The sequence below is a fragment of the Diceros bicornis genome, chromosome 10 (genome assembly GCF_020826845.1).
Source record: "Diceros bicornis minor isolate mBicDic1 chromosome 10, mDicBic1.mat.cur, whole genome shotgun sequence".
NCBI classification, from domain to species: Eukaryota; Metazoa; Chordata; class Mammalia; order Perissodactyla; family Rhinocerotidae; genus Diceros; species Diceros bicornis.
In genome coordinates this window covers 79,640,066-79,666,524 of record NC_080749.1, presented here as the reverse complement: position 1 = coordinate 79,666,524, position 26,459 = coordinate 79,640,066, and the positions used below count along the sequence as shown (strand labels likewise).

The 26,459-nt window shown below is 40.4% G+C and overlaps 1 protein-coding gene across 4 annotated transcripts in view; it reads right to left on the bottom strand.

Annotated features, from left to right (window-relative positions):
* The window catches only part of CDK15 (cyclin dependent kinase 15), an 89,770-nt gene that overhangs the window by 59,075 nt on the left and 4,236 nt on the right, over nt 1-26,459 (bottom strand). For all 4 annotated transcript variants that reach the window (XM_058549616.1, XM_058549612.1, XM_058549613.1 and 1 more), the window contains exons 4-8: nt 21,628-21,707; nt 12,636-12,730; nt 11,823-11,885; nt 4,295-4,418; nt 2,517-2,637 (exon numbers count right to left, since the gene is read on the bottom strand). In XM_058549616.1, coding sequence (XP_058405599.1) covers nt 2,517-2,637; nt 4,295-4,418; nt 11,823-11,885; nt 12,636-12,730; nt 21,628-21,707 — 483 coding nt within the window. The remainder of the gene's footprint in view (nt 1-2,516; nt 2,638-4,294; nt 4,419-11,822; nt 11,886-12,635; nt 12,731-21,627; nt 21,708-26,459) is intronic.

Below are 26,459 nucleotides of genomic sequence, written 5' to 3'. Positions count from 1 at the left end.
AGGTCAATTTCTGATGTGTTGAAGATTTAAAGTGAAAGGGAAAACTTTACAATTTTAAAAGAATGTATTGGACAATATCATTCTGACCTCAGGGAGAGAAGGATTCTATATACAAGATACAAAAGGGCTAACCATAAAAGAAAAGATTGATAAGGTCAGCAATATTAAAATTAAGAACTGTTGTTCAAAAAGACAACACAAAGATATGAAAACATAAGGTGTGAACTGGGGGAGGCTACTTGCAACACACATAACTGATAAAAGATTAGTATACAGACTATAAGAATTCCTATAAATCAATAAAGAAAGAAAAGGAGGGAGGGAGAGATAGGGAGAGACCGACAGTCAGAGACAGAAACAGAGACAGAGAGACCAAAAGAAAATAAACGAAAGACACAAACAGGTATTTCATAGAGGAGAAAACACAAACGGCAAATAATCCATGAAAAGATGTCCAACATCACTAGCAATTAGGGAAATGCAAATTTCGATCACAACACGATACCATTCTACCCACTTCATCAGCAAAAATTAAGAAATCTGTTATTATAAAGTTGGTGCAGATGAGGATAAGGGACTATAACACACTGCTGGTGTATAAATGAGTACAATCACTCCAGAAAACAATTCAGCACTATTTTATGAAGTTAAACATTCACATACCCTGTGACACAGCAAATCTACTCCAAAGTCCCCTAGAGAAATCCTTAAATACACATACCAAGTATGTTTGTAATAGCGAAAACAAACAAAACAAAAAACAAACTAAATAATTGAAATGTTCATTGACAGGAAATAAAGGGCAGCTACAGCGATCAACATGGATGAATCTTAGAAACATATTGAGTGAAAAAAAAGCAAGTCACAGAAGACTAAAAACAATATAATATCATTTTTATAAAAACTCAAAAGCAGGTAAAATAAAACAACATTTTTTAGAATACATAAAAGCATTATTCTTAAAAGGGGTAAGGGAATGATGACAAGAAAAAAAGTCAGGAGGGGCAGGCTGATGGGAAAGGGACACAAGTAGAGGTGACAGTATTGATTATGTTCTAGTTGTTACAACGGGTAGTGGGGTCACAGAGTTCACTTTATTACGTTGCTTAATCTACATCAGGTTTCAAGTTTTGACACTATTGACATTTTGGGCTGGATAAATCTTTGTTGCCGGGGCTGTCCTGTGCATTATAGGATGTTTAGTAGCATCCCTGGCCTCTACCCACTAGATGCCAGTGGCACCCCCACCCAGCTGTGACAATAAAATGTGTCTTCAGACATTGCCAATGTCCCTTGGGAGCAAAATTGACCCTGGTTGAAAATCACTGACGTATAAATATGTTATATATATTTTTGAATTCTCCATAATAAATCAAAGTTTAAAAGTGATAAGTAGAAGTTTCATCTGTCTGTGAAGCACAACTAGGAAGTGATCATTAAGAGCTGAGAAAGCCAGAGCCTGCTGAAGGCCTTTGAAGTGACAGCGCAGAGCAGCAAGAGCTGACGGTTTCAGAAGGGTTTGACTAGCAGGTTATATTTCTAGAAATAGTACCGGGTACTGGGAAATCAATGACTACAGATACACTGGAGGAAAATTTCTGCAGCCTTTCTCAATTCTTTGGGAAATCCAAAAGCTTAGGTTAGCCTTTTAGAATACTGTTTAATTTTTTAAAAATCTATTATTGTGCCTTCTGTTTGTATAAAACCTTGTAAGGAATTGAAAGAAGTCCCCATACTTGGTTACCTTTGTGGAGGTGGCTGTGACTGCAAAGTCACCACACATCCAACTGTGGTCCCCAAACGGCTGGGATATTTCCAGGAATAAGATCCAGATAACATAAGACCACTGCCCTAGGATGATGAGTGCCTGAGATCCCACACTCACTACTGCATCCCGTTAATCCAAGAGCCTCCCCAACAACAGTCCCATTTAACCCCTCATAGGGAGAGTTTGTTACTCTCATTTTTAAAATGGAGAAATACAGACACAAAGAAGATATATGACTTCTCAAGACAACATAATCCAGAGTAATTGATTAGAAACAGAACTGGCATGAAAATCAGGTCCCCTGAATCTTAATCTTTATGCTTTTTTCACCAGGCTCTGAACTGTGTTTGGGCATGTGTGGGTATGCATGCACAGACTTGTGTGTGTGTTTGTGTGTGTGTGTGGTTTGGGGGTGTATGTGTGTTTCTCTGAGGACAAAGAGAAAAGACAAAGGATTGAAGAGAAGAGTTAGGAGGAGGAGTGTGGTCGAAAGAGCGTTGGATTCAGAAGACACTTTGGGCAAGACCTCTCTGAGTCTCAGTTTCTTTAACTGTAAAAACTCATAGAATGATTACAAAAATCAAATGAGATATGTATTTGAAAGCACTTGATATATATATCTGTATATATATCTGTTTCTGTATATAAATGTGATTGTATCATTAGAGTTATTATTAAAAATGTAATACATATGATAAGCAACCCTCATGGCTAGGATGACTCACATTTTCTTGGCACCAGCTCTTACCATATGTCCAGTTCAGAGGAATATTCAGTGGCTCCCAGCAAGGCATCAGGAGGGCGGTACCAGAGGGTCACAACTTCTGAAGAGTATGTCTGGCTGGGAATGGACTTGGCCCGAGCAAGACCTGACCAAAGGGGAAAAGCACAGAAGTCATTGTCCTGGGACTTCCTGGAGAGCCAAAGTGATGTATTCTACCAAGGAGAGTATAACTGGCAGAGTAAACAACATTTTCAAAATAATACGCCAACTTTGAGTGCTTTTAAAAAGCTATTCAACTATCTTGATCCTTGTATAGCACTCCATCAAGTGAATTTCTCAAATTTTGGCCTACTTTGCAGCAAGATGTGGCCTTCTTGGCAGCTAAGTGTAGGGAGGTGACTAAACTCTTGCCTCTATGATATAAACAGAAGTGATGTGTGAACTTCCAGACCATGCTCTGAATGGAGGAGTTAAGCACTCTTCCCTTTTCTCCTTCCTCCAGGCTGTAATGAGAAGGAGGTGGCCGCCATTTTGAAATATGCAGCTGGGACAACAGCCTAGGGATGGTGGGACCACATGACAGAAGGTGCCAAGACACCATGGGGCCACCATGAGCTCTGACTGCTTAGGTCAGACTGTTATGTGTGAGAAAGTTAAGCTTCCAGCGTGTTTATATCTCTGTAATTTTGCACCTCTGTAACAGCAACTGAACTCAGTTCACAACTTATATGGCCACCTTCCATTTTTGCAGTCCAGGAACCCCCAGTTTAGTAGATAAAGGGATGGGATTGCTCATCCAAATTAGTAAGTGTAGTAGGACCTTAGATGAGTCATTCTCAAGTGCTCCTCTGCAAAATGAGAGTACTTTTGTCAGTCAGCTACTTATTTCAGAGAATATCATGATTTATAGCTGGAAAAAATCTCAGTAGATGAGTTCACTTTGTGGGGAATTGATAAATGAATGTCTGTTAAATGCTTACGTATCTGGACGAAAGCTACTATCTCAGAATAAAGTACTGTGGCCCTAGTACCAGCATCTGACTTCTCTCAAACAGAGAAGTATGGTTCCTCAGCTCACACAGAACCAGTTTTTCAACAAATATTTGTTGAGCACCTACTATGATACCAGGCACTAGGGATACAATGTTAAGCAAAAATGGACCCAGGCTTCCCTCATAATGCCTACAATGTAGTGGAGGAGACAAAATCATCACACAAGTATATATATGTGGTGTGTGTATAATTATAAACTGTGACAAGTGCTAAAATGGAATGATACAGTGATACTCAGGGGACACCTGCATCACTTTGATGGGAATAAAAACCTCAGGTACCCATATAGACATACCTGTATAGATATATAGGTGAGCGGGAACAAGTGTCTCAGAGCCTCCTTCCAGCAGAAGTCTATCCTACAATCTAGGGTTAACCTCTTTATCCTGCCATCCTGGGATAACCTTGACCTATTCAGACAGAAATTGTACATCCACTCAGATTTAGGGAAACCCACTAAGTCCAGTTCACTTGACAACTGTCTCTATATCAAAAATGGCAGTGAGGCTGTAGGGGTGCCCGAGTTTTAGGACCTGATGAGACTGGGGCTTGATGGAATCCTAAGCAGATACCAGTCTCACCCTGCTTCTTGCCTCAACGCTTCCTATATGGTAGCTTGATATCCTCACAAAGCCTCACGTTCCCCAGGTCTCCACTCTTCAAAGGCCAGGCCTAGTCAATGTTTTAAACATGTGCACACAAAAGCATCATTGTTCACAGCCCAGAAAGAGACTCGAGAGGCGGCTTACCAAAATCAGCCAGTTTGAGCTCTCCCAGGTGACTGATGAGTAAGTTCTGAGGTTTCAGGTCCCTGTGAAGAATGTGTTGGTGGTGGATGTGCGCCAGGCCCCGCAGAAGTTGAAACATGAAAAGCTGGAAGGAATGAACACCCTATCTCAACAGAGTGGAGCCACTATGTGCTGATTTCTCCTCTAAATCAAAAACAGTCATCTGAAAGAATTTGGTAAAAGTGTCTCCTGAGAGACAAAAAAAATGAAGATTTTACATTCAGAGGGGAAAAAAAGGACAAGGAAAGTCAAATAAGTAGACCATGTCCTAAACAAAGGGATTCTGGCTTTTCCTGACACCTCATCTCTTTGATACTGAAGGAATTACCCTTCCTTAAATATCTAAAGGGAAACTTTGAAGTTTCCTTTGGAACACTAGTTATTGATTTAGATGTGAAAGATTTAATTTTCTTTCCCACCAATGAACTTGGCGTATAAGATCAAAGTTGACCTGGAAATGCGAGTCTAAGGTTTACAACTGCCTAAGTTTTCCAGGCTCTCTGATATGAAACCCTTTTAAAAACAGAACACAAGAGGACCAGACTGGGAAATGTATCCTTAGATGGTAGTAGGAAATAAAGCAACCATTATCTTCCTAAATTTATTTTTAAAGTCTTAGGTTCAAAGTTGAAAACGAGGGAAATATACAGTATAGATTAAGAGGGGAGAGAGATCAAAAGAAATTAGACAAAAAAAAAAATCAAAAGAGAATAAGAAATAAATAGTAGAGAGAAGAAAGAAGGGCGAAAACAACAGCAAAAATATATTCTGAGCCCAAATTTTAAAATATTGCACATGGCTAGAAGGCACAGAAACCAAAGATATTATTAGGTTCCCACCAATATAGAAGCTTAAGGAAAAAAAAAGAATGCTTAATATTCTAAGTGTCTTTTGCTATTTTCCAGTGCCACTGGCAATTGAGAATTCAAACACCAACACTAGTGTTTACAAAGACCTATGTCAACTGGGAACATGTTCTGGCTGTTTAGAAAAGAAAGGGCCAGCCCCAGCATTCCTGGGGACACAGGCAAAATAGCAGATGCAGAGCTGTGTGGATAAATCCACTTTTTCCATTACGTATCGGAAACTAGGAACTTCAGAGATGCTAGGACCTGCACTGAGCTAACAATGCCTTAGAAACATTGGAGCCGAGTTGACGAGCAGCGTGATCTGACCACAGCAGGACCTTGGGGAGCGTACCCATCACAGCACAGCTGTGGCCGTGTAGGTTCCACGCAGGTCCCACATCAGGGTCACAAACCGTGAAAGAATGTTAAAATTTTCTTGAGACCCCCACTTCAAATGTTCACTGGTTCTATGAGTCTTCCCAGTGATTCTCTTCCTGGTGCTTCAAACACACAGTGTTCATTTTACCCTTCATCATATCACTCAGCTGCCAAAGCACAAAATTCCTATACCAACATTTAAACCTTCCAATCGGTTATAAATATAGATGTTCATGGAAAAGACATATAAAGAACCGACTCAAATTCCAGGTACAAGATAAGATGCCATAGTATGGGCTTAAACATACGTTTTTCAATGTAATAGTGCTAAAGAAAGAGGCAGATGGAGACAGGTGAGGGACAGAGACCAGAGGAAGGAAGGGAAAATAACATTTAGTGAACACCTAGCGCCTTCTGTAATCCTCAAAACAGCCCTGTGAGGAAGATATGCTTGTCCACGATTTACAGATAAGAAAAACAGGGCTCAAGGAAACTTTAAAAACATGTTGAGAAAGAGTCAGGGCCAGGTCTCAAATTCAGACCTGCATGACTCCACTACGCCATGCTGAGAAACCCAAGAGCAGACGGTTAAAACATGCCGGGGAAGGAGAGAGTCAGCCGAGCCAGAGACGGAGCTTCTAAGCAGCAGGCTCAAATGCCTTTCCTGGCCCTGGGATGGACTGTTCTCATCTGTGAGTCACACCCGCCTCCCTCCTCCGTGCTCCTCAGTCCCCTTCCTCCCTGTCTCAGCAGACGTCTACATGTATTTGTACACAGCAAAGCACTGCGGTCCTAAGGTTTGGTATTTCACAGCCACGCTTCTCAAAACTGCAGTCTGCGCTGACTAACCTCACCTACTCATTCTCAAGTCCCTTAGAACCTGAACTCTTCCATCAGCACTGCCGAAGCTGCACCAACAATACGCCCCAGTCTGGTGGTGCTTTCCCAGTCACCATCAAGCCAGATGGTGGGTGACTCTTTCCAGAGAGGCTCACATAACCCAGGGGTTAGTCCTGTTTCCAACACAATGAGGCTCTTGGGAACAAAATATTTCCACTGGGCTAGTGCCATCTGGGCTAGGAGTCCCTCAAAAACACAATTAGATCAATCAGCCAACTCCAGCAGGGAAGCCCAAGTCCTTCCACTCACCAGTGATCCCTGGGATTGTTCTATTAGAAATACGACACAGGCTGTCCTCACTGTGATTCTGTGACCACCCTGTCTTCTGTGGTCACTACTCAAAGTACAAGCCTCTCTGACTATTTCCTTTTCCCCTCGGGAGCTCATTGCCATACTGCTTTGCACGTCCTCTCATTTAACCCAGCATCCATCGTTCCTCCCTCTCCCAACCCTTCTCATGGTTCACTCTTCACTCCTCATTCCTGATTTAAAAACTCTCTACAACCCAACCACTAGTGAATTTCCTTCTGGCTCCATTCCTTAAATGACACCTCGAGTTCACTGCTTCCCTGCAGCATTCTCAGGTGGATGCTGGTTTTTCTACAATTTGCTCATATCTTTGATGACCGTGAGGTGGAGTCAGCTGCCTCCTGACTCCCCAATACCACTTCAAAACCATTGCTTCTCCACCCCTGTCCCTTGGACTTTCATGCCACCCAGGTACATCTTCCTCTACTCCTCTTTTCACTGTCATCCACGGAACTCCCCGCCACTCTCCATCATTCACTAAAGACTTGGGCACCTGGATCACAGCTGTTGCTTCCTTGACATTAGTGGTCATGTGAACAAGCCCAGCCAACCTCCTCAGTTCCAAAAATCTGCTTCTCCAGTCCACTTCAGCTCTCACTCTCCCATGGTCACACCCTGGGTCTTGCCATCATATGCAACTGTCCTCTGAAATGTGAAATTTGCCCCTCTATAAAATGGCTTCTGCAATGAGAACTTCATTCACAATGTTTTTACCATGGTCACCAATGCCTTTTGCTATGGAAATCCAATGGATACCTCTCATTTCTTCTCTTTGTAGCATTTGGCACCATGTTTTTCTTCCTGAAGCTCTCTCCCCTTGGTATCACAATCCCTTAACTTTTCTCCTATCATTCTGGCTGCTCTTTTCATAGGTTCTACCTCCTCTACTGATCTCTAATATATTGATATTCCTTAGGGCTCCCTCCTTGACCATCTTATCTTATCACCCTACACAGTCTCCCTTAGCCATGTAATTCACTGACTGCCTCAATTAACAACTGTATTCAGATGATTTCAAAATCTTTATCTCCAACTCACATCTCTGTCCTAACTTTTAGACCCATAGAGTCTGAAGTTCACTTGGACATCCCATAATCACCTCAAACTCAGCACATCCAAAACTTAACTCACTATGTCCCTCTAAAATCCATTTTCCACTCTGTTTCTCTATCTCAGTGAATAGCACCATCATCCGTCTAAATAGTCAAAGCTAGAAAAATTATTGCTGACTCTTCCATCTCCTGTCAATCCTGGCTAAGTAACTGATCAAATATATGTCCACTTTCCTCCACCAACATCTCACATCTGCACCACTGTTGTCCTGATTAGCCTCACTGTCAATGCTGGAATCCTAATAGACACCAACATTTAGAGAATGACTAGAGGAAATGGGAGTATGGGGTGGGAGTAGGAAAAAACAGGGACAGAGTGGGGACAGGAGACTGTAACATTAAAAAAAAAAAGTCTTGCCCTCCTTCCAATCTAGTCACATAGTGTCCTCAGAGCGAGCTTTACAAAAACAAAATCTGAATTTACCACCTCCTTGTTTAAAACCATTTAGTGGCTCCTCACATGGAACAGCACGACATAGCTGGGCCCTTCATTCTCTAGCTCCTGCTTACTTCTCAAGTCTCGTCTCTAACCATCCCCAACTCTGTTAATTCTAAACCTCAGCCTTACTGAATTATCTTCAGTTCTTGGAATATACCACGCCCTCTGGCGTCTGAGTATTTTCACTGCTGCCTCTACTACGGGGAACTCATCTCTAGTCCCACCTGCTTTGATTGGATAACTTCTTCCTCTGTGCTTCCATACACCCCTAGGAAACCCCTCTACTTATTAGTGTATCCCTCACGGACCCACAAAGTCCTTGCTGTCACGTATGATTTTCAGTTGTATAAGACACAACTGTATTGTGACACTCTCGACCATGCCCTCCTTGAAATTGTCTCTTCCCTCGACTTCCATTAAAATGTACTTTACTGGATCCTTTGCATTCCTAAAAGCTGCTTCCCTTTGGTCCCTGTTTCCTGTTCCTCTTCTCCTCCCCTAAAGGCAAAAGTTCTATCACCAGTCCTTCTCTCTTTGTGTATTTGCTCTTTTGGTTACCAACTCTCTTGTCTTTAACTACAAACTCCACGTGCCGATTACCCACAAATCTGCACCTCCAGCTTATGTCGCCCTTCTGAGCACCAATCTCCTCTTCCGTTGCTGCTGCTCATTTCCCTTCAGATGTCCCACCTCAACTCGGAGCTCATCACGTCCAAAACAGGACTCCTCCTCTTTCTCTTCAAGTCAACTTTGTCTCCTGTTTCTGTTAACAGAGCTGTAATTCTCCTGGCCAACCAAATTCAAAACCAGTCATGTTTGGCCCCATCCTTGCCCTCTTCATGCCCAGTTAGTCAACGTGTCCTGGCTAAACCCATCTTTGTTTCCATTTTTCACATTCTTTTCCATTCCTACCTTCACTACCATAATTGAAGCCTTTATTCTTACCTAGATCCTTGCTCCTCAAAGTTTGGTGCTTGACCAGCAGCACCTGTATCACCTGGGAGCATGGTAGAAGCAGAAGCTCAGGCCTCGCCCTAGACTTACTGAGTCAGATCCCTGGGTCATTCGTCTGCTTATTGAAGTTTGAGAAGCACTGGGCTAGACGGCATCAATGAACTCCTACCTGGAATCCCTGACTCCAATCTCCTCTCTTAATCCATCCCACAGACCACAGTTACTAAGTTTCCTTCTGATCACATCATTCTCTCTCAACTCAAACTCCTTTAATGACTCTACTGTCTAAGGAATAAAGTCCACATCTTAGAAAGTAAGGCTCTCAGCCACCTATCAATCTATTTCCCTGGACTTACGTACCCTATTTCAATAATATACTCTATATCTTGGGCCAACAGGACCAGAGATGTGGTACAGCATTAGTGGAATAGAATCTTAACCAAGAATCCCTCTTACAATTGCAAAAGCTAGGTCTTTAACCTCAGGTGAAGTATTTGTTCTCTCAAATCTTGGATTTCAATTCCGCAAAATAAGGAAGTTGGACCAGCCTAGTGTTTTTAAGGCTTTTTTTAACTGCAACCCACAGTAAGAAATATATATGTATCCAGTATTCACATCCATACAGAGATGTAAGTGCAGTTTCAACTGGAACAAAAGTTGCACCAAATAACGCTTACTAAGTGTAATGTGCTCTAATATTTTCTATTCTCTTCTCATCCATTCCATTTCATTTTTTAAAATGCTGGTTGCTAATCACCAAATTGATTTCATAACCCACTAATGAGTCAGAACCTGAACACTGACACCACAGTGGTCCCTCTAACCCAACAGCACATGACTCTGGGATCCTCTTCCTTGAGCGCATCCTCTACTTCCCTGCTCTGTGCCTTTGCTGAAAACATTGCTTCTTTCTGTAACATCTTCCTCTATTCCAGCGCCTTGAAATGCAATGCATCTTTTAAGGTCTGGCTTAATGAAACCTCTTAAAATGAGATGATATCTTTTACTTCTTTGCACATTTACAATACTAGGTCTTACTTCTTACTTGGCATGATTCACAAACACTCTTTGATAATGTCGGTGTATATTTCTTATCTCTTGTTTTTGTTGCTTGAGGGCAGGAATCATGTCTTCTCTGCCTTTTTATCTTTCTAAGCATTTAGCACAGTGTCTGGTATGTGAGTCACTCAAGCCTGAAAATCTTTTATCTTTCTCCAACCATTCTATTTCATCAACACCTCCAGTTCCTTGACTCTTCTGCTCTCTCCCTACCTATCAGCAACCTGCTTATCTTTACCTCTTTCCCTCGGATTAGACTCAATTTAGAAACTGCTGACCATCACCTTAACCTATCTATTGACAATCTCCTCAATTCTCTTGCCCAACTGTCTTTTCTTCTCACATGTCTGGCAAAACTCCAACTCTGAATCAATTCAACTGTCTACTTTCTCTGCTCCTCTACTCAAATTGCTAAGCACTGCCATTAAAAAAAATCCCATGTTCATGCAGATAATTCAATGGTTTCATCCTCACCAGGGTGTTAACACACTACTAGACATTCCTTCTCGGTTTCCTAGTTAGTTCTCTATCCCATTCTCCAACACCTATTTTAAAATGTTTTCACTCTCCTCAACCCCCTGTCCTCAAACCTTTTCCCCCTTGCTTCCAAAGGTGGATTAGGCTCCCTTACTGATTTCTCATAGTATTCTTAATTAACATGGCCATAGCTCTTGTCACTTTGCTTTCCGCTGTCTATTTAAGTCCATATATCTTACCAGGCTTTAAGCTCACTGAAAAGAAGACACACAACTTATCATTATTGAAACCTCAGAATTTAATATAGTACGAGGTACTCAATAAATATTTTTTGAATGAATGAATAAATGAATACATAAATATTAGTTAAATGAATGAATACATCATATACAAATCTCATATGGTTATGTTTAGGGCCAATTAATTAACGCCAATAAAAGCTTAGGGAATGAAAAGTATGAAATACAAATGATTTCTAAAATTTATAACAGATGTAGAATTACAGCTGGTTAAAAGTTTATTATTACTTCTATTCCAGTTACTGGCAAAAGGGAAGTCAGTCCCAGATATAACAGTATCCAATAGAGCAGGCAAAAGGGTGAGTGATTAAGATCCAACAGAGGTACTTCATTTGCTAATTCTAGTGGGGAAATATAAGTACAACACAGACATGATCACAGACCACAGTCCTCTGCCATGAAGACGGCATTTATTTTATGATGGCCTAGCTTCACTTCTTTCCTTTTACTGCAATTCGTTTTAATTGGTGTATATTTCTAAAGACATTTGCATGATGGCAATGACTGACAAGGCCCGGCTGCCCAGAAAACAGCTAGACATTGCTCCATATCTGAGAGGTAACTCTCTTTTTTTTTTTTACTTTTCTCTGGAATATCAACGATATTCATCTTCTTATTTAGTGTCATGGGACTTTGCTTTGCGATGAGAGTCTGTTTCGAAACTCTCCTGTGGTGGGTGAGCCAGAGGAGAGTCGTGCCCCTCAAAGTACTCACCCTGACATTGTGAGGATGAAGGCCTCCCGGGTGCTGAGACATATACTGGGCCAGGTCTGTGTGCTACAAAGATGGTGGAGAGAGGGGCGTTAGTGGTGCTTGGACTATGTCCTAAAGCAGACCGTAGGCTTGACTGTCAGAGTGTGACAATGTTCAGAATCTTTGAGAACAAGGAGCATAAGGTACATAACCAGGTTTTCTGAGATTCTACGGTTAAAGCCAAACACAGCATGCCTTTCCAACTGGCTGCTCTGAGAAGGAGGCCTGTTTCTTGGCACAAAGAGATGCTCATTTTAAACGACTGGCACTGAACACAGCAACGTGGGGATTTTCCACTCTCCAAGTGTCGTTGAGGGAAGCTAAGTGCACACACATTATGATTTCTTTCTGCTTATTTGAATATTTTTTCCTTTCAAAAATACAAAGTGAGTTATTCTTTAGTAAACTTGCATATAATTTTTTAAAACCTTGTGATTTATGTCTTTATTGTCAATGAAAAAATGTTGGGTTCTGCTCAGATGGTGATTAAAAATAGATAAAAAATAAGTGCAAAAGTTTTATTTAGGAGGCAAACTCAAAGTGCTTATTTATTACTGTTGGTGAGGGAAAAAAGACAGCAAATATAGTAGGTGGAGGAGTAGGACCAAAGAATCAGACTGAGAACAACAGCCTCCATGAATCACAGTAATGAAAATTTCCATGACACTTTCCACATGGTAATGAAAGTTTTATCATGCCATAAAATATTAACAGATTCATTATACGAGCGCCAGGCTTTCCCCTCATGCTTTGTAAAGTGCTGCGGCAACTCACCATGTATTCAAAAACGAACGTCAGTGTCTCTTTGGTGTGGATTATGTCATGCAGGAGCACAATATTGGCATGTTTCAAACCCTTCAGCAGAGAAGCTAGAAAAATTAAACAAAGATGTTAATTCAATCATTGATAATGAAAGTACTGCTTTAAAAGACACCAAGCAGCATTTATTTTTTAAGCATTTCACATCAAGCATTCTGGTTTTTTACAGCTGGAAAAAGTCTCTTGTTGTGAAATAATATTTAAAATCACAAAGGACCTTCATTATTTGTTAAATGGCAAGTCATTGCATTTACATAACTTATTTTTCTTACAGGCTGGAGCCCTTGCAAAAAATATGTTTCCATTTACCCAATCAATTTCATCAAAGCACTCAGAGCACTTTGCAAATGCTTTCCTCTGGGAATCTTATCATCTCTGCTTCAGAGCTACAGGAGAGGAAGCCTGGAGAGAGGCCAATGCGGGAGCAGGAAATGGAGTGTTCTTTCTAGAGAGGACTTTGCAACATATGACCATTCTCTAAAATTTAAAATCCCACAAGGGGTCAAGAAGGCCCACAGATGTGATTGGTGGAGGGCAGGGATAAGAGCATGGGATGAAGGATTGTTGAAACATAATAGAGAGTGGAGGGGATTTCTTAAAGGGAGAATTGCAAACCTCTGTGGACAGGAGAAAATGCAAACTTGAAAAGAGGAGAGGGCTAAACTTAGGGAGCCCAAGGCAGTGGGGAGATAGAGGACTCTCTCGCATCGTCAATAACAGGTTACTATGAGGTCACTAAAGGCAGCCTTAAAGGGGAGAAGTCACCACAAAAGGCCAGTGAGTGAATGGGAGAGGGTTTGAAAAGCTGTCTCTGGGGGCTCCAGAGATAGGAAGACCCCCAGCTTCAGGAGAGTGGAGACCAGAAAAGGCTCAATAAGGAGATGATGAGTCTCAGCTCAGGGCATCCCTACATGAAGAAACAGTGTCCTTAAGACTTAAAGGAAAGGACACGTTAAGCATAAAAAACCCTAATCAGTGTTCTGCAGGGTATGTCTTCATATCATGAATCCCCTGCACCAACTCTCTCCCAGGATTCCATAAGATTAAAAACAAACTCAAATACTCCCTACAAATTTTGGAACACAATTGCTTGCTTCAGGAATCTTATCCTGTTGTACTGATCCTCTGTTGTTTTGCCCCCCTGGCAGCCATTCTCCCTTCTAGTGGGGACACCTCCATTTTCCTCCGGGGAACCAACCCTCTCCCTACTCAGCTCATGCTATTCTGGTGGGGCTGACCCCACCCCTGCCCAAGAGTGGGCATCTGACCCAGGCCTGGCCAATCAGAGCACAGCACCCCCAGCCACAGTGTGTGGTTCAGACACAGGCACAAAACCCAAGCCTGGGAGAGCCCTACTTTGCTGGTGCCATGAAGTGCTTTCTTTTCCACTCCGAGGGCTGAGCTTGTAGGATTTAGCCAGGAGCTGCTCTGGCCAGATGACCACCACCTGGCGAGAGCATGCCTGGGAGTAAATCTAAGGCAGAGAAAAACAGTGCTGGGAGATGGAGAGACGTGGATTCCTGGTGACATTGTCCACATCCCGCAAGCCCATAGTTATCAGATCTGTGAGCTGTGAATTTCCTTCTTCGCTTAAGTCAGTTTGAGCTGAGAACCTCTTACCACCAAAGGCTCCCTACTCACCTGTTAACCCTCCTTTGCTCTAATGACTAATGCTCTTTTACTGTTTGCCCCTCTAATCCCTATGAGCTAAATTTATTATTTCACTTTTACAAGTACTTTGCTTTGTAAATATAGTAAACAGTCTCACAGGCATCTGTTAATGTCCCTAGTCCCAGACTGAAGACTACATGGGAACCGAGGGAGTGACTTCCCTCTCTTTTGGAGCTGACACAGCACCTAGTACAACGCTCAGCCAAGAGCAAGCACTTAATTTATCAAATATATTTATGAAGTGTTCTAACGAAAACCTGTGGAGTCAGAAGCTCTAATGTGAATCCTGGCCCTGTCACTTTCTATCTGAGTGAGGTCGGGAGAGAATCTCAACCCAAGTCTCAATTCACTCCTTATGAAAAAGAGAGAATGCCTTTCCTGACTTGACTTCACAGATTGACAGAAGGATGGAACCAAATCCCATGTGCGGAACCCTTGGTAACTGTAAAGCATCACACAGGTGCAAATTAGAATTAATATCCCAGCCATCAGCTTCTTGCCCCTCCTTTTCGCAGTGAACCCCACTGAACCCCTACTTCCAGATTAACATCTTAAAATCTTGGTTATGTCATGTCTCTGCTAGAGTTTTTAACACCTTCCATAATCACAATGACTTCTAACATTAGTTGAGAATGCTTATATTTTATGTATATTTTTATTTATAAATTATGTTCATGAATTTTTGTTTCTCTCTCTCTCTACACACACATACACACACACATTACAAAAGATATACCAAAATTAGGTTTTAAAAGGATATGGTAAAGCCAAAATTGCTAAGAATATTGATATTTTAATTTTATTTTTAATATAATTTTAGTCTCGCTTAAATATAATATTACTAAAACTCCTGACGCTTATTTTTAAAATCATGATGGCATATTTTGTTAATCACTATGGCTTCACACCATCATTTGCTGGAAAACTCAAGGAACAATATCTACTTAGGGTGGGGCTCACTGCTGACAACAGTGGGTATACATCTTTATTTAGCATAGTTTTCTTGATAATTTCTGTCTCATAGGAGTAGGAAAAGTGTCTGTTTTGCCATTTCTGTGCTGTTCACTTACATTTGCATTAATAGTCTTATATTTGATCCACAATTTCTTTGCAGAAATCATCTGAAACCATCAATCCATTTGATGAGGATTCACCACTCTAGTAAATGGCAACTTCTCTCAGCTCTTCTTCTCCCACTCTCATCCAATCCATCAGCAAATCTGTTGGCAATACCTTCAAAACACGTCCAGAATCCCTTTTTGCCATGTCCTCTGCTACCTTCCTGAGCCAAGCTATCATCACATCTCGTCTGAATTATTAAAGATGTCTCCTAACTAGTCTCCCTGCTTCCTCCCTTCCTTCCTACAGTCTCTTCCCCACAAAACACCAGCCACTGTGATCCTTCTCAAATAGAAGTCAGGGCATGTCGCTCCTGGTTCCAGACTCTCCAGTGGTGTCTCATCTCACTCAGAGTAAGATGGAAAGGACTTACAATGGCCTGCCCAGCCTCATGACCTCCCCACCCTCATCTCCTCACACTCCCATCCTTGCTCACTTGGGCCTAGTCACACTGGCCTCCTACCTGCTCATTGGACCCTTCCAGACACATTTCCATCCTGGTCTTACACCTGCTGCTGTCTCTGCTTGTAACCCTCCTGTCTCCGCTCTCTGCTTGCTTCCTCCCTTGCTTCCTTCAGGTCCCTGCCCAAATGATATATATAAAGTCTGGGCTACCCTGACCCCTCTTGATAAAATAGCAACCCCCCACCCCGACCCACGAGAGTGGGTCTCCAGTGACCCTCCATCCCGTACACTGCTGTACTCTTCTCCATAGTTCTATCACCCCTGACATGCTGTCTGTTTCTTGTCTGTCTCCACCTTTAAAAATATAAACTCCACGGAGAGCAGGCACTGTTGTCTTTTTTGCTTATTGCTGTACCCTCAGTGCCTAGAACAATGCCTGGGATATTATGAGCACTCAGTAAATATTTACTATTGAATTAGTGGTCACTACCTAACATTTCTGTACTATTATTGGTTGGCATTAGGTATTTCTGTTGAAGATGCTTTTATTCCCTATGTCTTGGAGTTGCTTTATAAACGCTGTGTGTTATAGCCACGTCTACTACTGCTTTTTTAACACCCCAGAACCACTGAAATACTTATATAGAAACTGTGACATTTGATGAGCAATAATAGGGAATTTACATGAAAGAGCAGATGATGTTTGAAGCATTTCTCTCACGGTATTGGTATATGGCTTGATCCTTCCACCAGAGGGATCTAAAATGCCTACAGCCTCAGATATGTGGGTCTTAAACCCAGGAAGGAAAGGTCTTCTTTCTTATTTCAGGGCCAGCTCATACACTTCACAGCAGGATGTGGTGTGTTCCGCAGGCTAATCAGCTGAGGGAGGCAAAAGCCAACTGAGAAGGGGAAAGAGCCTAAAATCAGAGCATTCTGATTCCTGTAAAATTATTGTTTTTATAATTCACATATTCTAAGTATACTTATTTTTGTTTTTCCTCAAGGAAAAGATGCAAAGATAAATTTGGGAGTCTTTAAAGCTCCAGACAAATGGAATCACAATGGAAGTACTTTAAGTGCTTCTAAAATACTTTTATAATGATGATGATGTTGATGATGATAATAACAGCTAACACTCATTGAGCATTTCCCACATGCCAGGTGCTGTTGTAAGAATTTTACATGTGATAACTTGGTATGATCGTGAGAACACTCAGAAAGCCAAAGAGAAAACCTGAAGAAAACAACATAATCTCAAATCAGGAAAAATGACCCATGACAAAACGTTATTCAGCACATTTTAAAAAATGCGAAGTAGTTCTTTCTTTATTTTAAATGTCCAAAAAAGGTGCTTACTAGGACCAACTAAATACCAATGGGATTCCAACCAATGGAATTTAATCTGATTCTCATATGTGTAAGAGATTTAATAATTTAGAAAAAAATATTTTCATCTTGCAATAATATGAGAATATCTAATTTCTTGGTTTTATTAATTTCATTGGAGTTTGTGGTTTTGTGAATTTTGAGGAAAATTGATGCTTTGCAAGTGCAATGGGTCACGATATTTTGCTATTGCTCTGCTCTGTTCTGCTTTAGTTTAGAAGAAAATGTAATGATGGCAACGACAAGGAAGAACAAGGCTGATTTTCAGAGTCCTGGGGCAAGGCCATATATAGAGAGAGTGTCTGGTGGTCAAAACCCTCTCTAGGCTGTGGGTGGCCCCTGTCCTTGTCTTTGCATCTCGAGCACCTGGCACAGGCCTGGCATGTGGTGCTCAATAAGTGCTTGTGAATTAATGAAGACCAGACAGTTGTAATGAGTTTATGCAGGAGTCACTAATGGAGTCAATTCCCACACCCACCGCACATGAGGCATTGGATTAAAAAGAGTTTGTAGTTCCTGATGTTATATTTTCTCCAGCCTGGGTGTCACAAATCAAGTCAATGAGTTGAGTTATGTGTTCCAAGAAAAGAAATCGTCTAGATAAATGTAGATAAATATTAAGACACATGTTAGATAATAGTTATCTGATTTCTTTGGAATTGTAATCCTGATCACATACCATCATCCTAGCACTATTTTGTTTGATACAAATGTAACTATGCACGTGTAAACGCATAATGTCCCTGCCGTGCTTTGATTGCATTCACCGGAGGGTTTCTTGTCTAACCAGACCTGTCGTAATCTCTGTATGGTGACCATCGACTCAGCAGTTCTAGCTGGCATCCTCCACCTCATTGTATGACCTTGGGGAGGTGCCTTAGTTTATTTTTGGCTCCCCTTTCTACTATTTGGACTAGGAATAATTACTTTGGAATGTTTTCTGCTAGAGAATGATCTTAAAATATCTTCAACTGAAACTGTTTCTAATTTAAACACTGCAATTACTGGAAGTCAATGATAGAATCAGAACCGACAAATATACAATATTATATATTATTTTCTTTAAAATATTTCTTCTGCATTTTGCTTAACATTTATACAAAATGTATCATAAAAATAGATTTCTGCTTTTATTTTTACTGTTGCTAAAAGAGAAATGCTTGAGTTGATTTCTAAATTTATCTACTTTATAGTAATATAGAAAGGATTTTGAATAGAATAGAATAGATTCTAATACCTAACAACTCTGATTACTAGCTCTCTGACCTCAGACAAGTTACCTAACCTCTCTGAGGCTTAGATTCCTACATTGCTACAACAAAAATAACATACTTTACCAACTGGAGTTGATGTAAGGGTTTAAAAAACAGATTATTGGGAGGAGAGATTATGTCATACGCCTAGTCCTCAAAAAAGATTGGTTATATGGCTGCTTCCTAAACAAATGCTGTTAACAGGCTGAAAGTCCTGGAAGTCCTTTTTAAACCCAAAGTTTCTATTGTTATAGAAGATATTTAAAATAATGCACATTATCAAGATATTGATATATAGTTTAATAAAACTAGGGAACGTGTTCTTTTATAAAAACTTAAAATATTAGCCTATTCAAATGAAAGTGTTTTCTCCTACTTGTAAAAATAAACATTTAAAATATAATTCTAGAACCAGTTATGAAAGATTTTCTAAGCTGCTATGAAGGCGGTTAATCTTTATAATTAGCAAGGAATGAGGGTAGAGAACTTGTCTATTGTGTGCACTGGTGTGTATCCAGCAGCCAGCAGAGCGCCTGTCCATAGTGGGAGCTCAATAAATACCTGTAGAGGGAATGAATAGAGTGTATGGATTGTTGAATTAGAGAGATTTGGTTTGTATCATGGCTATATTGGAATAATAATAATAATATCTATCTGTAAAGGTTGTTAAGAGGATTGAAGGAGGTAACACATGAAAAGAATCTGGCACGTGTTTTAAGAGATGTTTCTCTCAGTGCTGTTCATACTTTTGCTAATTTCATAATATTTCATGTTAAGATCACACAATGTTCCAAATGACCAGATTAATAAACTGCCACATGTATTCTACCTATAAATAGAAAGACTGTACATGTAGTAAAATCCTACTCAATAAATCTTTGGCTGATATGCCATCACAGCAGCCAAACTGTTCAGGAAAAGTAATTCCTGTTTCAAGGCTTTTTAAAGAAGTCTGCATTACTCGTTCAGTTTTTCTGCACGTGGTTTTCGATTGCCTTTTTAGCTAGTGACCCTGGATTTTAACTAATGAACTCCAGCTGTTCTTATTTTGTCTTCCAGCCCTTCTCCTTTAACCTCCTGTCTCCCTGGTCTCACATCCTTAAAGTTCTTACAGGAAAAATGGGACAGTGCCAAAGTTTTCAAACTAGGCCTCATATCTTCTTGAGGGAGAGGGCTCCTCTAACAAGCTTTCACACTGGTGGAAAAGAAACGTTCGTTGTTGGAAATTGGATGCCTAACAACCTCCAATGTGTCAAAAATCCTTTTGTGGTTTTTAATATTATACAAGCAAAGCATTCAGTAAGGTAAGTCCATAAAACAAACCGAGAAAGTCCACAGATGAAGACTAAATATAGTTGCAAACACCTGTGATGGAAAGGCAATTCTTCAGCAAACATGCGATAAGAGGAACGTTTAGCCTGCAGAACAGTACAGGTCCAGCTTTTCTGAACCATCTGTTAGCAAACCCGGCAAAAGGTTTCGATGTTCAAGTCAAATGCCAACCTGAAAAACGTGGCTGTGGGCAAAATCGGAGCGAGCAAGTCTGACAAAGGCAGCACCATAAGAATGGGGTGAACATGGGCCTAGAGACCCTCCCCAAATGTTGGTGACCTGGGATTTCCATTATGTTCAGAAATACTCTTTAACTCATCTACACATCTCTTTCTAAAGCTGATCATCCTTTCATGGTGACCACTAATAAGTACATCAGTAAATGCAGCTTCCATTATATTAAACACTTAAAACCATGCTTTCCTCCAGAAGGCACCTGATCTGACCAGGATAACTCAATTGCCGTTTGGCCCTTCTACTCAAATTCGAAATGATGTATTTCCCAGGGGCTCTGAAAGACTTTTGAAAATGGCATCAAATTCAGTTATAAACTCATTTTCTGAATTGCTTTTTCCATGCCTGTTTGCATAACCTGTCCTTCCAAGCTCAGTCCCAAATGTGCCGACTTCATCAGCCACACTGAGACTAGCTGGTTCTCATCTGAGTTGGCGTCTTTTTTATCTCCATTATAACATTTGTTGTAACTTGAATCATCTGCCCTCTTAAGACTGAAAACGATATAGAGCAAAGGTCAGGGCTTTTCCTTCTCATCCTTCACAACGCCCAGCAATCTGCTTTGCACATAGCATGTGCTCCATAAAGAAGGGAAGACGAAGAAGCTAAACGGGGAGAAATTAAAGCCAGGGAAGAGACATTTCTCGGGGTTTTTGCTGGAATGGTTGGCAGTCCTGCCAACACTTTATTTCAAATGGCTCGTGTAAAAAGGTTAATAAATTGCATTTTTAATGATTTATTTTCACTATAGTGGCTTTTTGACTTTTATATTATAAATTATTAGTTATCCTGATGGTGAACAAGACATCACTAGGGAAAAGAACAAGAATGGAATAATAGTAGCCAACATTTGTTGAACTCTGAAAACGGACTCCGTGATAAGTGCTTTATATGCATATTCTCATTTAATCCTCATAACAACTCAATGAAATAGGTATAATTATCCTCTTTCTGCAATAAACGGAGGCTTAACTAGGTATAGTCATCTACCCGTGGTCACACCACTAGTAATTGGTAGATCTAAGATTCAAACCCAAGTCCATCTGACACTAGGTTCCTTACCCACTTGCTATACTGCCCAGGGTACAGAGAAAACAGGGCAACACTAAAAATGCATGCCTTGCCAAAGAGTTTTTCAAATGCCATCTAAACGACTTATTTTCAGGCAATTTGCTTACTGACAATTTGTGTGATTATATATATTTTTTCTTTTTTTATATGGATTTTTCTGGGGTTATATAGATATAGCCTTAGCATTAGTATGGGACCACACACACAGAAGGTATTGAGTTCATACTCAGTACTCATTGAGTTCATAGTCTTAGTCAACTAATATAATAGTTTTGAATCTTAATTTCCTCGGGAATAAATAATAAAATCATAGTGTAAATGTACTTGGAAAACTAGTACGAAGAATAAAATTGCAGTTATAATATTACTTCTAAAAATATCAAAAGCTAGACACCAAATTGCTAGACTCAATGCATTTTTTACCAAATCAAGGACTTAAAACAGATCTCTCGGATCCATCTGACTGTTCTTACCTTCCCGGATAGCTGTAAATGGGACTCCTTCCTCTGCATTCATGCTGATGACTTTCAAAGCCACTAGCTGTCCATTTATTCTAGGAGAGTCAGGGGAGAGGGCACATATTTATCAAGAAGGTTCGGAGCAGCAGTTTACACTAAGGATAGTTTAACAAAAGTAGCTTTCCTTCAAAATATATTCCAGCATATGAATCTACAATTTTCTCAAAATAAAAAGTTTTAGGGCCGCCCCATGGCTTAGCGGTGAAGTGTGTGCGCTCCGCTGCTGGCGGCCCGGGTTCGGATCCCGGGCATGCACCAACGCACTGCTTCTCCCGCCATGCTGAGGCCGTGTCCCACATACAGCAACTAGAAGGATGTGCAGCTATGACATACAACTATCTATGGGGACTTTGGGGGGAAAAAATAAATCAATAAAATTATAAAAATAAAAAGTTTTAAAAGTCATATGTATATTTACCAAGACATTTTTTCTCTTTACCAAAGTGATATATGTTCATTGTAGAAAATTTGGAGAACACAGAAAAGCACAGGAAAAAACCCAACAAATCCATCCTCATAATATTTGGATGTATATCGTTCCTTTTTTTCCTCTTTGTGCACTTATGTAAGCATCTTTATTTTTCATCTGAATTATTGTGGTGACCTCCTAACAGGCTCTCTGCTGGTACACTTGTACCCCCACTATCCGCACTCAACAGAGTAGCATGGGGCATCCTTTTTAAGTGAAAGTCAAAATAAGTCACTTCTCTGCTCAAAACCTACCACTATCTCCACATTTCACTTTGAATAAAAGCCAAATTCTTACAATCGCCTCCGAGGTGCTGCCTGTCTGCCTGGTCCCACCATTCTCTCTCTTTCTTCATCTCCTCCTACTCTCCCCTGATACATTGTTCTGTCTGCTGATGTAAGCTAAGTGCCAGAGAACAGAGAAGATTTTAATGCAAGTATAAATATACTGTTTTTAATATAGTGGGATTCATGTCATATTATTAGCAACCCGTTTTTCCTCAACTTAACTTTTTCTCTTGTTCATTCTTGTATTATGTGATGTTTGAAAATGACATAATATGTCATCATATAAATATACAACAATGTGTTTAGCCCATTCCAAATGCTTTTAAATTGTTTCTAACTTTTGACTAGTATAAAAATACAGTGACAATCATATTTGTAGATCAGTCTTTTCATACAGTTCCTACTATTTTCTTAGGGTAGAGGTGGAATTGCTAAATCAAAGAGTATGCTGTGCACAAGTTTCTATTCTTTTGAACACAGGTTCCCAAACTGATCACACCACTAACTGGTTATGAGAGTGGCCATGCCAGCACTCCGTCCCCAACGCTAGGCAGGGTTGTCTTTTTTTAAGATTTTATTTTTTAGAACAGTTTTAGATTTACAGAAAAATTGAGAGGATAGTACAGAGGGCTTCCATGTAACTCACGTCCAGTTTCTTCTATTGTTAACATCTTATACTAATTAGTGTGGTACATTTGTTAGGAATTCTTCAGTGGTTTGTGGTTTTTTTTGCAGTAAAATTGTATTATTTATTGTGGGTTGCATCATAAATTGGTAAAATTTGGGAGGAATGCAATGTGATAATACATAGGAAAAGTCATAAAGTACCATGCCCAGGAATTTTTTTCCAATAAACTTATTTAATAAAGATTTTTAAAATTCCAAATGCGTGAAAGATATCCCCTACTGTGTTAGTTATAATAGAAAATAAAATAGAAATATCTGAAATGTCCAACATTAGAGGAACAGTTTAAAAATTTGCGGTACATCAATACAATGGAATATTTTGCATTCATAACAAAAGCTTAATTCCAGAGACATATAGAAAGAAACATGGAAAAAATTCATGATGAAATGAATAATAGAATACAAGATAGCAAGCACACCTTGTTTGTAACTTTATATAGAATGTGTGCTTGTGTAAGACAAAATGCACATGGCAATTGCTGTGCTAAAGCAATGGATTGTAGATGATTTTTAAATTTTAAAAATTCATTTGCTGTTGTATATTGCCTTTTTTTTCACAGCACTTATAAGTTTATTATGGCTTTCCAATTTTGTTTCAAAATGCTTTCTTTTTAATCTCTTTTTTTCTCTTTTAAAGTAGATATCACAGTAGATATGTGTAAATTTATCTTAGCCTTTTTGTAAATTGAGATATAATTGACATATAACATTGTGTAAGTTAAAGGTGTTCAATGTGTTGATTTGATACATTTATGTATTGCAATATGATTACCGAGGTTTCTTTAGTTTTTACCTAATGTCCTTTTTCTGTTCCAGGATCCCATCCAGGTATCACATTACAGATAGTTGCCTTCTCTCTTTAGGCTCCTCTTGACTGTGACAGTTTTCTGAACTTTCCTTGTTTTCTGTTTTTTGTTTTTTTTGTGAGGCAGATCAGCCCTGAGCTAGCATCCTATGCCAATCCTCCTCTTTTTGCTGCGGAAGATTGGCCCTGGGCTAACATCCGTACCCATCTTCCTCTACTTTATATGGGACGCCGCCACCGCATGGCCTGACAAGCGGCGCATCGTGCATGCCGGGGATCCGGGCCTGCGAACTCCGGGCCCCTGAAGCAGAGCGCGTGCGCTTAACCGCTGCGCCACCGGGCCGGCCCCCATAGATATTTATTTTATACTTTGAGTTATAATCCAATACTAATTTATTTATTTTGTTGCTCAAATTTTTCCAGCTTTGTTTTGGGAGTTTTTTCAGTTGGTTCCTGCATCCCTTTGACATACCCCCATAAATGTGGGGTTTGCTGTTTTGTGGAACATTCGTTGTTTTATTTTTTTGGTGAGGAAGGTTAGCCCTGAGCTAACATCTGTTGCCAATCCTCCTCTTTTTGCTGAGGAAGATTGGCCCTGAGCCAACATCCGTGCCCATCTTTTTCTACTTTACATGTGGGACACCTGCCACAGCATGGCTGGATAAGCAGTGCGCATGTCCACGCCTGGGATTGGAACCCGCAAACCCCAGGCTGCCGAAGCAGAGCGTGCAAACCCAACTGCTATGCCACCAGGCCAGCCCCATGGAGCATGCTTTTATCTTCATTTTTTGGCATATTTAATAGGTAAAAAGGATTATCACATTTTAATTTCTATTTCTTTAACTACTTTTCTGAAAAGAACTGAATTTTCATAAGTTTATTGGTCTTTTCTGTTCTTTCATGATTTGCCTATTTTTATTGAAATATTCTGCATATACTTTTACCAATTTCTTTTGTTTGCCTTATCATCTTTGAAATTTAAAAATTTTATGGTTTCAGTATTTTCCGAAATGTTTTACTCAGAGCATAGCTCTGTGAAATTCTCCCCACCCTCCCAAAAAAGTTTTTTGGTAAATATGTTTAGAAAACTCTTTATACTTTTTTTTTTTTTTTTTTGGTGAGGAAGATTGGCCCTGAGCTAATGCCTGTTGCCAATCTTCTTGTTTTTTGCTTGAGGAAGATTAGCCCTGAGCTAACATCTGTGCCCATCTTCCTCTATTTTGTATGTGGGTTGCTGCCACAGCATGGCTTGATGAGTGGTGTGTAGGACTGCACCCAAGGTCCGAACCCAAGAACCCAGGCTGCTGAAGTGGAGCATGTCGAACTTAACCACTATGCCACCAGGCTGGCCCCTATATTTTTTAAATATTCTTAATCTTTCTTAGACGGTCATGGTATATGTTAACATTTTAAAGATGCTGAGAGCACCTACAATAAAGGGTCACATTTGATTTTGTTCTAGGGTTCCCAGGTCAATCTGACAATGGTAACTGTCTCAATGAAACCTCTATTAAGGTATCTCAGGGGGCAAGCCCCACTGTGTAGCTGTTAAATGTGCGCGCTCTGCTGCTGGCAGCCCAGGTTCGGATCCCGGGCGCGCACCGATGCACCACTTGTCAGCCTGTGCTGTGGCGGCGTCCCATATAGAGTGGAGGAAGATGGGCACAGATGTTAGCTCAGGGCCAGTCTTCCTCAGCAAAAAGAGGAGGATTGGCATGGATGGTAGCTTAGGGCTGATCTTCCTCACAAAAAAAAGGTATCTCAGAATTGGGGCCTCCTAGGACATACTTGGATAGATGGGGCACATGGACACTTCCAATCTTTCCTTATGGGTTCTGATTTAAGTGTTATGGGGGCTGGCCGGTGGCACAAGTGGTTAAGTGCATGTGCTCCGCTTTGGCCTGGGGTTCTCAGGTTCGGATCCTGGGCGTGCACCGACGCACTGCTTGTCAAGCCATGCTGTGGCGGGGTCCCATATAAAGTAGAGGAAGATGGGCAGGAATGTTAGCTCAGGGCCAGTCTCCCTCAGCAAAAAAAAAAAAAAAAGAGGAGGATTGGCATCGGATGTTAGCTCAGTGCTGATCTTCCTCACCAAAAAAAAAAAAGTGTTATATATAGACAGACCTTTCCAGCCCAAACGTGACACAGAATTCTCTTACCTACTCTTCTAGTTCTCATATGTTTTCTATTTCATTTAACTCTTTAATGCACTGGGAACTCATAGTGCATGCTTACCTTTTCCAAACTGCAAACAATTGTCCCAGCTCCATTTATTGGACTGCCTTCTTTTCCCTACCGATTCGACACGCCACCATGATTATGCACTAGATCTTACTAATACTTGGATTCGTGACTGTTCTGCACTTTTAAAAATCGTATTTCTTTGACCTGTCTTTTCTTATACTTGTGCTACACTATTTTAGTTACGGTAGCTTTTGAACACAATGAGACTACATTAAAACTCTAAATTAGAGAATCGTTGACATCTTTGCATTATTAGATTTTCTAATTCAAATACCCTTATAACTGTCCCTGGGAT